General features: G+C 50.6%; 1 protein-coding gene across 1 annotated transcript; it reads left to right on the top strand.

Annotated features, from left to right (window-relative positions):
* Positions 1–1,759: 1,759 nt before the first annotated feature.
* On the top strand, positions 1,760–5,151 carry ABHD15 (abhydrolase domain containing 15). The gene is made up of 2 exons (XM_007937402.2): positions 1,760–2,640; positions 4,629–5,151. The coding sequence occupies exons 1-2, from the start codon at positions 1,760–1,762 to the stop codon at positions 5,149–5,151; spliced, it is 1,404 nt and encodes a 467-aa protein (XP_007935593.2).
* The last annotated feature ends 6,499 nt before the right edge of the window (positions 5,152–11,650 follow it).

The raw sequence follows: 11,650 nt of genomic DNA, 5'->3' as shown, positions 1-11,650 counted from the left end.
CTCCGGGCTCGCGCGTCCATCCCTCGCCCCGCCCCCGCAGCTCTGAGCCACTGGCGCCCCGCCTCTGCCCGCCCCAGGGCCGGCCCACAGCAGCAGACTGCGCGCAAGCGTCGTAGAGCTGAAGCAGGAAAAGTTTTGTGGGCGCCCAGACGTCACTCACCGCTCTGGTGTGCAAGCGGGTATCGCCTCTGTTGCCCCCGGATTCGCCTCAGCGAATCCCTGCGCCCAGCAGCGAGCAGCTACGGGGAATGGGTGGGAACCCTGTGGACCAGTTGGCCCCGGCGAGGGGAGCTTGGCACGCTCCCCCGGCAAACCTGCTTCAGACTTCTTCATGTGACCTGCTACTAGAAAAGGGACAGAATCACGAAGTCCAAGCTGCAGAGAAGGGAGAGGGTTGCAGCTCTGTAGCTTCGTCCTCTGCCTATCCCACTCCTGCCCTCGCAAATAGGGTCGGAACCCGAGAAGCCTCGGAAGACGTCGTGCTCCCAACCTCCCCGGGCCAAGAAGGCCAGGAGGCTGGAGCAGGCTCGGGCGCTGCTGTGTTTTGCACCTCCTGCCCTCTCCCCAGCTGCCCTTTTCCTTGGCCTGGCTCAGGATTTTGAGTTGAGACGAGAACGTGGGTGAAGAGTGAGGATTGCGATGCCCAGCCCAAAACTTGGAACTAGATTTGAGAAAGTGTTGTTTCAGTTGTCCCGCACGTGTCTGTGAATTACAAGGAGTTCCTTAACACACCCCTCCCGCAAGTAACTGCCAGTTGTTGAGACGAGGAAGGAGGTCCATCGCGGGGGTGGCAGGGCCCCTGAGCGCGTCCTTTCCCCTTAGCCTTTTCGTGGGGCTGTTTCTTCTGGGGAAGTTCATGGGGAACCGTATTGATGATTTCCTCTTTCCGAAGACAGGCTTCTGGGGGAGAGCCCCACGCTTACGGGCCGGGTCATTGATGCCCGCAAAGTACTATCAGCAGCCATAGCATCCTTCCGCAAACCCGTGTCGGGGGCGGTCGCCTCGCCCTTCCCTCGCTGACCGGGAGCCAGCTCCCGCCCGACAGGGTTAGCGCGCAGTTCGCGTGCTCGCGGGGCCGAGACAAACGCCCAGGTCAGAGAACGACAAACACCGAGGTCAGAGAGCACGGCCCAATCGGGAGAAGGAGGCGCGGCTGGTGGCCCGGGCTGCAACCGCAGCCGCTCCGCCCGAGCCCAGGAGCCCGCACCCGGAGCTGCGGTTCATTCACTTCTCCGTCCTGCTACTTCTCATCAAGGCCCCTGAGGGCGCAGGGACCCAGGCTCTCTCACACGGCGGCTCCTGCCTTGCAGCCGGCACGGTCCCGCCTTCCGGACGGCGCAGGGCGGAGGGCGGGAACCAGAGCCTCTCATGCGCACCCCCGCCCTCCAAGGCTCAGTTTCAGAGTCTCCCCACTTCTCTGCGGCCATCGCCCCTCTGCTCGGCTCGCAGCCCTCCCCATCCTCTTCCGGCTCACTGCCGCGTCCTCGTCCCCTCTCCTGGGTCCCGGCTGCATTCACCCTGTGCTCCTGCCTGTCGCAATCTCTGTACAAAGGGCCGGGGGCGGGAGTGGGAGGCGGGCGAGGGGAGCCGGGCTCGAATTGGCTGCTGCCGCGAGGCTGCGGCCAATCCGGCTCTGGCGCGGGAGGGGCCAGAGCAGCCGCGGGCGGCCGGGCGGAGCCGCAAGCGGAGCCCGGAGCTCACCGAGGGGACGGCCGGCCGCCTGCAGCCAGCCACCCGCCGGGGTTTCTCCGGCCTCATGATGCCACCGTGGGGAGCCGTCCTCGCCCTGCTCCTGGCCGCGCTCGCCCTGCTTGGACTGCTGGCCCCCTGGCTACGGCGCCCAGGGAGGCGCGCCGTCGGAGCCAAGACCCTGCCCGACGTCGGGCACCAAGACGACGAAGCGGAGGTGGAAGGCGGAGACCTCGCGGGCCAGCTCAGCCACTGGCGCGAGCCGCTGCCCGGCGGGTGCCGTCTCATCTGCAAGCCGTCGGCGCTGGCCCAGTGCCTGCTTCGCGCTTTGCGGCGATCGGCGGCGCTGGAGAGCGGCCCTCGCTCCTGGCTCTCCGGGCCCCACCTGCAGACCCTCTGCCACTTCATCTTGCCCGTGGGGCCGGGCCCAGAACTGGCCCGCGAGTACCTGCAGTTGACGGACGACGGGCTGGTGGCCCTAGACTGGGTGGTGGGACCTTGCAGCCGAGGGCGCCGAGTCACCAACGCTGGAGGCCTTCCGGCGGTGCTGCTAGTGATCCCCAATGCGTGGGGGCGCCTCACCCGCAACGTGCTCGGCCTCTGCCTGCTGGCCCTGGAGCGCGGCTACTACCCGGTCATCTTTCACCGCCGCGGCCACCACGGCTGCCCGCTGATCAGCCCTCGGCTACAGCCTTTTGGGGACCCGTCAGACCTCAAAGAGGCCGTCACTTACATCCGCTTCAGACACCCGGCGGCCCCGCTGTTCGCAGTGAGCGAGGGCTCCGGCTCGGCGCTGCTGCTCTCCTACCTGGGCGAGTGCGGCTCCTCCAGCTACGTGACCGGCGCCGCCTGCATCTCGCCGGTGCTACGCTGCCGCGAGTGGTTCGAGGCCGGCCTGCCCTGGGCCTACGAGTGGGGGTTTCTGCTCCAACAGAAGATCGCTCTCAGCAGGTGGGTAACGGAGGCCGCGGAGGGAAGACAGGTCGAAAGCTGACAGAGAAACAGCTCTGCCTGGTATTGAATCAAACGGGTTTAGGCCAATTTGGGTAGAGTTCTCCGGAACCACTTTCTGAAGCCGTCCAAACCCTGTGGTCTAGACAAAATCTAGGAAGAAGGTTTAAAAGCTATAGATGCACTCAGGAGCATTGTGCGAGAGACTCCCGCCCAGGGGCCCTTCTCCTCTCAGCCCCACGGTGTCCTAGCAACCCGAGCACCTGCCCCACGGACAGCAGCTAACGCCTGACATTTACCACTTAGCCCATAGCTTGACAAATCAGCAGAGGGCCCTGGAAGCAATTGCAACAGATTATCTGTCCAGAATGTTTTCCTATCGCCTTTGGGTCTGGGGGTGACAGGAATCAGAAAGATGTTGGCATTTGGTTTATTATAATTCTTTAGGCCTGGAAAAATGTCGTTCATATTCATAGGCATGTGCTCACTATTTAATACAAAATCGCTTTTAAAAATATGCCAAAGGAGAAGACTGTACCACTAGGGTGACACAGGGAGAAAGAAGGCTTGAAGGACAGCCCCACAGCAGATAACTCAGCCTCAGCCTACACTGTTGCTTTCCTAGGAGATGGCAGAATGAGGTCCAAGACATTATGGCAAAATGTGGTATAGCACAAAGACCTGGACGATGGGGTCACACTCACTTGGGTTCAAATCCTGAATTTCTAGCAATTTAACTAACCATGGAGCCTCAATTCGCACTTTGGTTAAGTGGAGTGACTCATGACCACCTCCCAGGGTGGCTGTGAACATTACATGAACTAACAAAAGCAAAGGGCCTCACCCTGGGTAGGTGCTCAATAAATGGTAATTACAATTTCCCTTTCTTCCTTCTCCCCACTTGGCTTCCTATTCTCAGGTCAAATCCTGAGCTCGACAACAGCCCCAAGCGCTGCCATGGCAACCCGGCGCTGGTGCAGTCCAGAGCAAGGTGCTTTTGTATGGGTTAATTGCCATAGCTAGCTTCCATCGGAACATGACCACCACCAGCGCTGAGCCTAGGCACCAGCTGAAGGTTAGGGAAGTAGAGAGGAAACTTGAGCCTTTAGGAGCTGCCCTGCCCATGGAAGTTTGGGATTCAAAACTTAGAGCAAAACTATTTGAATGTTTGCAGGAGACACACGTCCAAATTCAATTGGCTGAGGCTAGAATGATCCGTCTCAATGAGTGGGCTACCCATCCTGGCCTCCTTGTCAGGGTGGTGGGCCCTCTCTCTTCAGGGAGCTGGAAACAGCAAAGATGTCTCTTTTCCCCAAAGCAGTTGCTCTCAGGCCCCCAGTGAACACAGGCTGTAACTTAATTACCCTTCCTACCCAGCACTCTCCAGTGAATACCTGCCCTGGTGATCAAGGTCACATTCATCTGTCATCATTAGGACAACATCTTAACTTTAAAAATATATATATCACCACTAACGCACTATTGCAACCAAAGTCATATGTGAGTGACTGGTGGGAATAGTTTGTATGGTCTGAGCCAGTGAGTTCCTTCAGGAGAGGCTAAGGAGGTGACAGTTGACAGTAAATGCCCTACAGAGAGCCCTGTCTTCAGCTGCTGTAAAGTCCCCCAAGGGCTGGACAGGGATTGCTGGGCAGACAATATTCGTATTGCGTGAATAACAGGCTCCCTGAGAACTGCCAAACAGGAGGCAGTTTGGCAAACAGGAAAGCCCCCAAGGAAGGTCAGCCCATGTTGCCAGATCTTCCCATTAACCTTAGAGGAGCCAAACATCTGCATTTTATGTGAAATCTCCTGGTTTTAAATGATGGCAAATACATAGACATTTTTGAAAAAGACACTATGTGGCCAAAGAAAGCATCTGTGGCCAGAACGGGGCCTGTGGGCTTCCACACTGTAACTTTTGCTACGTTGGTCTTCTGATTCTTCCTTGTCTTACCCACCTTCTCCGTTCGACTCCTTGCTGCCAGGTACGCCACAGCCCTGGAAGACACCGTGGACACAGGCAAACTCTTCCAGAGTCGCTCCCTGCGAGAGTTCGAGGAGAACCTCTTCTGCCACACCAAGAGTTTCCCCATCAGCTGGGACACCTACTGGGACCACAACGACCCCCTCCGGGACGTGGATGAGGCGGCTGTGCCCGTGCTGTGTATTTGCAGTTGTGATGACCCAGTGTGCGGACCCCCAGACCACACTCTCCCTACTGAGCTCTTTCACAGCAACCCCTATTTCTTCCTCCTGCTCAGTCGCCACGGAGGCCACTGTGGCTTCCTGCGCGAGGAGCCCTTGCCAGCCTGGAGCCACGAGGTCACCTTGGAGTACTTCCGGGACTTGACTGAGTTCTTCCGCGCGGAAGAGAGGATGAAAGGGCTGAGCAGGCGCCGAGCTTCCTTCCTAGGGGGCCGGCGTCGCTGGGGAAACCTCCAGAAGCGGGAGATCTCCTCCTCTTCCAATCTCGAAATCTTTAGCTGGAAGCGGTCATATACAAGGTGAGACCTGCAAGGAAGAACAGGGTTCATATACAAGGTGAGACCTGCAAGGAAGAACAGAGTTCTGAAAACATGCGGAGGACTTCCTGGGGCAAACATTGCCATCGCCTTGCTCTCGATTCAGCCCCTTCTCTCCTAGACTGGTGGGTGGGAAAAATGCCACTTCCGGCTAGCTGGAGCTCAGTTTACCCTGAGTAGAATTCCTACCCACACTTTTCTGCTCAGCACATTCCTACTCATCTGGTGTCCAGTGGGGCATTCACAGCCACTGTCTCCCGTCACTGAGCTCATAAGCCAAAGGATTGCACTGTTGAAGTCCATGGACTCAGGAGAAAATGCTCTTTCACTGGGAATGAGTTCAGAGAAGAGGAGTTGATGCGTGTCATTGGGTAGCTCTGTCCTACATAAATAATCAGCTCTGTGACCCTGATTCTTGAGCTGGAGCCATTGGATGTAGTGAGGACAGGATGTTTGTGTCTCAGTCCCACTTCCCTCATTTCACTCTGTGGTTGTGGCACGCTGCTTCGGCTTGATGTATCCGCAGCTGTGGAAGCAGGGCTCTGAGTTGCTTGGCTACTTCCGTCTTGTGTGAGAAAGGCTGTGGTGCAGGGGTAGGAGGCAGTAGGTGCTGTGTAGGGACCAGACTGGTGAGGGCTGACAAAGTAGAATGTGATGGCCTCTCTACAATAGCAAGGGGCCCTCTTTCAGGGTCAATCTGCAAACCTCAGTTGTGAATGGAGGCTGATCTGTGGTTCCCTCCTAGGACCCTGAACCTCACTGAAGAGATCACAGGGATGACTTGGGGAATAGGAAGGCCTCTTAAGCAAGTCTAAGGATCCTGCTAGATCAGGGCTCAAGTAGCCAGGCTCTCTGCCACTCTAGATGTTGCTTCCCTCTGGTCTCATTTCAGAGAGCCCTAGCCTGAGCTGTTTTTCTCTTGAGTGAGTGTGGGCTTTCTGTAAGTCAGTGGAACATACAAACCTCATAATTCGGGTATTTTCTGGTTGTCTCTTTTCTGTCAGCACCACTAGCCTCTCCCTTTCTAGAGCCACGAATGACATCTGGGACCAGAGAAGACAAAATCCCCAAGAGGTTGACTTGAGCTGACTCAGTGATTTATGAATATTTCACATGACAGTGCCTTTTCTGCTGAATAATTCAAAAGGCCGTCCATGAAATGCAGAAAACCTTCCTGGATCCGGCCACTCAGTGGCTAAGTGGGTGTTCGGTTTTATGGAGCTTGATGCTGAAGACTAGAGTGAAATAAGGCGTGGTGTACAGACTGACCCACATGTCCCGGTTTGGATTAAGCCCATTAAACAACAGGACCCAGTTCCACGTGTTACTGAGATCTCAAAGCTTTTCCCTGAAGTTTTCTTTCATTTGCCATCGAGAAAAAGGGCAACTGGTTTGCTAGGAAGTGTCATCCTGGCCTCACAAACAGTAAAGCAGTTTTCAAGAGAAGAGAGGTTTACCCAGAGCCATATCCCAAGGCTTGGTAGGAGGTATTCTTGGGACCCTGATTTCAGATCTGGAGAATCTTATCCCAGCCTTGTTCTAGATCAAATAGGAAAAAACTCTAAACTAACTCCAAGGATCTAAACTGACATACAACAGTTGATTGTCTAAGGCCTATTATCCTGCTGTCATCAAATGATCTCCCTCCCCACTTCTTGCTCCTCCTCCTCCACACCCCTCATCCAGCATCCTCTCTCCATTTCTGAGCAGGAGAAATAAAAAGGAACTGAAATCTAAATGAAGTCATTCTACTGGTGGAACAACAGTCCTGGTGTAAGACTTTGTGAGAGAATTACTGACATCTGGCCATCTCCATAGCATCTGGGACAGTGGGGGGTTCAGTTATTTAGGGTCCCACAGTCCCATATGCCCTAGGATCATTCAGAACTGACTGTGAAATGAGAAGCAGCTCAGTGATTTCTTAAACCCCAAGGGCTTAAAGGGCTCCCAAGGGCTAAAATACGGTCAGATGCCACAGGATTCTGGTTAACATAGCTTTGGGAGAATTAGTGGTTGGTTTTCCCTTTCTCTTCCTTTACAGGAAAGCAAGGTTACCAAGGAGGAAAATATACATAATTTCAGTTACAGACTTAAAGCTCTCAGAATGGCAGAACAGCCCTAGTTCAGTCTCCATCAATTCCCGTGGACCCTGAACCCCAAGAACTGACCTAAACCCTGAAGTTTTTGTCCCTGCCCATCATCACCATTGCCTCAAGCCAGATGTGCTTACTGGATATTCCAGGATATCCAGGCCTCTCATCTTCTCATCTTTTTCCGCCCTAGCTTGAAGGCTAGGGTGGAAAAAGCCCATTATTTGCCAAGTAAATGTACACCATCTCTTCACTTATTGATACTCTTGTTATCCAACATTTCGTATTTATGACAAGTAAAAAAATGTACTATATTGCACATTAATGATGTGCATCTGGCAGTAACAAATGCTGAGAGGTGCTCGTAAAGAGTAATGCTGGCTATGTTGTTGTTGTTGTGTGCCGTCGAGTCGGACCCGACTCATAGCGACCCCTCCTTGGGTTTCCGAGGCAGTATCACTACGGAAGTAGATTGTCCCATCTTCCTTCCGAGGAGTGGCTGGTGGGTTTGAACCGCCAGCCTTCTGGTTAGCAGTCAAGTGCCTTAGGCACTATGCTACCAGAGCTCCTATGCTGGCTATAATGGTTGGTTATTTGTCAACTTGGCTGGGGCACAATTCTCAGTGGTTTGGCAGTTGTGTAATGATGTAATTTAGCGGTTATGTAATGATGTGGTCATCCTCCATTTTGTGATTTGAGGTAGTCATCTTCCATTTTTACATATTGCTGATTTTCACATAATGACCTGGTCTTTGAAACCTAACGATGTTGATAAGTGAGGAGTGGGTATAGTTCCTGTCCAGGCAGGTAAGGTTTGGGTGACCCTGTCCTTAAAGGAATCATCCAGATTCATTGGCTCTACTGTGGTAAATAGCTAATCATGTGAAACCAGGCTGACTATTCTGAGTGAATGAGTGGCCCTTGATGGAAATGATAGGTTATGAGTTAGAAGAAGCAAGAAACAAACAACAAAACAAAGCAAACCTAAACCAAAGAAGTACCACAAAATTGGAATTTTCCAGGTGGTAGCTTTTAGGGACCTGATTGAGTCTCATTCACTTGCTTGTCTTCCTTTTGGTTTTTCATTATTTATTTATGTTGTTGTTAGCTGCTGTCAAGTCAGCCTTGACTCATAGCAACCTCATACACAACACACCAAAATGCTGCCCAATCCTGCATGGTCATCTTGATCAGATGTGGATTGGACTGTTGGGTTCCACTGGGTTTGCACTGGCTGATTATGGAGAGTAGATTGCCAGGCCTTTTTTCCTAATCTTAGTTTGGAAGTTTTACTCTAACCTGTTTGGCATCATAGCCACATGCGAGGCTCCACTGACAGATGGGTGGTGGCTCCGCATGAGGTCCATTGGCTGGGATTGAACTCAGGTCTCCTGCATGAAAGGTGAGAGGAAGGCATAAGGGAAAACAAAACAATGGCGTAAGGGAAGCATAATCTCACACAAGTAGAGACTGGGTCCTTGGTCTCCAGCCACTGGCTCGAAGAATCGAGAATCCATATGGATCAAAATGCAGGAAGCGGATGACTGCCTCTGAAGGTTTCTTTTGAGTTCTACTATTCTGACCTTGGAGATCAAAGAGTGTGCTACACTCTGACAATTCTCATGAAGATTTAGCATTTTATGTAATTTTGAGTAGGTTTCCAGGGTGGCTTGGCTGGAGAATATAAAAAGCAAAGTGCCAAATCCTCTCCTTCACAAGACATCATCTGTCTTGGGTTTTGGGTGAAGGTACTCTTTCCAAGACTTGAGACTTAAATACTGTTAGAAAACAGGTCTTGATGCAGGAAGTATTATCTTGGCTTTGTATGTAACCACAAAACCACCTCAGAATCAGAAGAGCCTCTGTACTCACCCTCCATCCAGACCACAAGATCCTCTGTCAGTCAGTCACTCTTAGTAATGCCAAAGTATCTTCCCTTAGAAATGAATTTTAGCATTAATTTCCCTCCTTGCTTAAGCAAGCAAACACACTTGACCACTTTGTTGGGACTTTGTAACAATGAGGAGAATTTGTAACTTTAAGAGTAAGCTACAAAGGATACATCAGAAACTTTTCACAATTTGCAGAGATAAAACTGCTTTTAGGAAGGTTTAAGAAGTTATACATGAAAAATGTCAGAGTGGCCGAAGATGGAATGACTGCTTCAGGAAGCAGCAGGTCCCACCTCATTGGTGGGATTCAAGTTAGGCTGCCACTTCGCATGTATCATGCCAAGATATCTTGGAGGGGACATGTGCTGAGAGTCAGGGGGGACCTAGATCAGATATAAGGTCTATTCTCATTTGAGTCTGAATTAAAATAAATAATGCCCATGAGCTCAGTGGGTAGTAAAGACTTCTGGTTGGTTTATGGGCTTAAGGATCAGGAGACCACAGACCTGACCAGGGTTTTGGGAGTTGGGAAAGGGCATAAAGATTTTAATGAAAATAACCCTGCCAAAGTGACCAGAGCATGTCTTTAAGATATGCAATAATTATGCTCTAGTCTGAAGTGCTCAGGAAGAACTCAAAGTTAGAGGGAAAAATGGAATTCCACTAAAACAAACAATAAAAGACATGAAAAGCATTTAAAAAACAAAACACCCACAAACCTGTAAGTCTCCAGCCCCACCAGCCTTCCTTTGTAATAAGACAATACCTTGCCCTAGTGTTTAGCCCTAGTGTGAACAAAAACTTCTCCAACTTGCCCCTGAATAGTAAATGAACTACAGTCTCCCTGCAACACTGGCATGTTACTGTTTTTTAAATCCCTCGAAACAAATATGTGATGTTTGTCTTCTGAAGTCCTTTGTGTACCGAGCCTGCTTACCTACCTGTGGAGTTTAGCAGAGTCTCCAGCACATTCTATATTCCTTTGTTGCCTCACTTCTGTGGATCTAGCCTTGTGTCCCCTAAACCGAGTGGCAGCTGTTTAATCAACAACCAGCCCTCCTGCTCTGGGCTAATCATTTCCCAGCAGGTTCAAAATTCCCTGATCATCAATGGTACCTACCCATTTCCAGTGACACAACTAGTATTTGTGTCTTGGACTGAGTACTTAAGTAGTTGGGAGATGTGGGTCCTAGTTTATACTTCGTATGGGACTTACACCACCTTGGGAAAGTTACATATAACTTAACTATTTTTTAGTTGTTTCTTATGAGAGGACAGTCCTCATAGGAGCCTTATTTCTAGGGTCTGTTAGGATATAAAGAGACAGCAAAAACATGTAGATCACATTCTCTAAGACTCTGATGAAGGCGCATCTGCTTTCAGATCAGAATCTTTATTCTCCAGTTGGTATCTTACAAAGCAAGGAGTACTGGTTACAATCCACTGCAAAGCTGGGAAGGTCCTGAAAATGTAGCACTTTGGAGCCTCACAGGCTGCATCCTGGCTTGCTCAATTGTGTTCCCCACCTCCCAAACACACACACTGTATGTTATGGTTAATAGGTTTTACTTTAATTCCTGCCCCAAACTGTGTTTGTTTCTTATAGATGAAGGTCATAGAGGATGTGGCTTTTAAGATCTCACAATTGAGATCACTAAAAAAGGAGGTAAAGACTAGAAACTTGAGTCAGTGTTCTTTATGCTACGCCTTGCTTTTTCCTAGTCAGTCACTCTGAAATGACAGTAAATAAAGTCAGCCATTCCTCGGAAAGAAGGTTGGGCAATCTACTTCCATAATGATACTGCCTTGGAAACCCAAGGGGGGAGTGTCGCTATGAGTTGGGTCCGACTCCATGGCACATAACAACAACATTTCAGATTCCATAGTGTCAAAGAAGTTGACAAAAAGGGAAAAAATTTCTGTTAATAATTTCTTCAGGGCTGGTGAAGTGCACAACTCCTTGGGGAGCCAAACACATTAGTCTATCGTGGCAGGCCCTAAAGTTGTTCATTGCACAGCACACGTAACCATAGCATCTCAGCAGCCTTGTCTCCCTCTATCAATTAAGAACAAATATATGAACCTACAATAGCAATTAAGGTGAAGAAAGTCATTAACTGCCCATGACATACAGAAGACCTTGGTTCTGCCACTGGCATCACCAAGATGTAGGTGGTACTCTAGCTAATAACCACTGCTGCTGTGAGGCTAGCTGACCGCTGTGGTTTTTAGGTATGTTCAAATTTCTTTTCTAGTTAGTGAGTTAGGCTTTAAATCCTACGCATAATTGAGAGTCTCTGATGTGTTTAGCCAATGCCATTTGTTTTGGATTGTTGACATGGATTATAAACTAGAAGCACAAGTTTTATAATACAGGCAGTCCCTGGATTATGAACCAGGTCCGTTCTCCCAAGTCTCTCTTTAAGTCAAATTTGTAGTCCATGAGAACAATTATGTATAGTTTGTATCTAACATCAGTCAAATGTTTGTCTTAGTATATAGT

Source organism: Orycteropus afer, unplaced genomic scaffold (assembly GCF_000298275.1).
Source record: "Orycteropus afer afer isolate SDZICR_OR568_19922 unplaced genomic scaffold, OryAfe1.0 scaffold00042, whole genome shotgun sequence".
In the NCBI taxonomy this organism is placed as follows: Eukaryota; Metazoa; Chordata; class Mammalia; order Tubulidentata; family Orycteropodidae; genus Orycteropus; species Orycteropus afer.
Note: the sequence above shows the minus strand (reverse complement) of the source record. Positions and strands in the feature narration are given on the sequence as shown.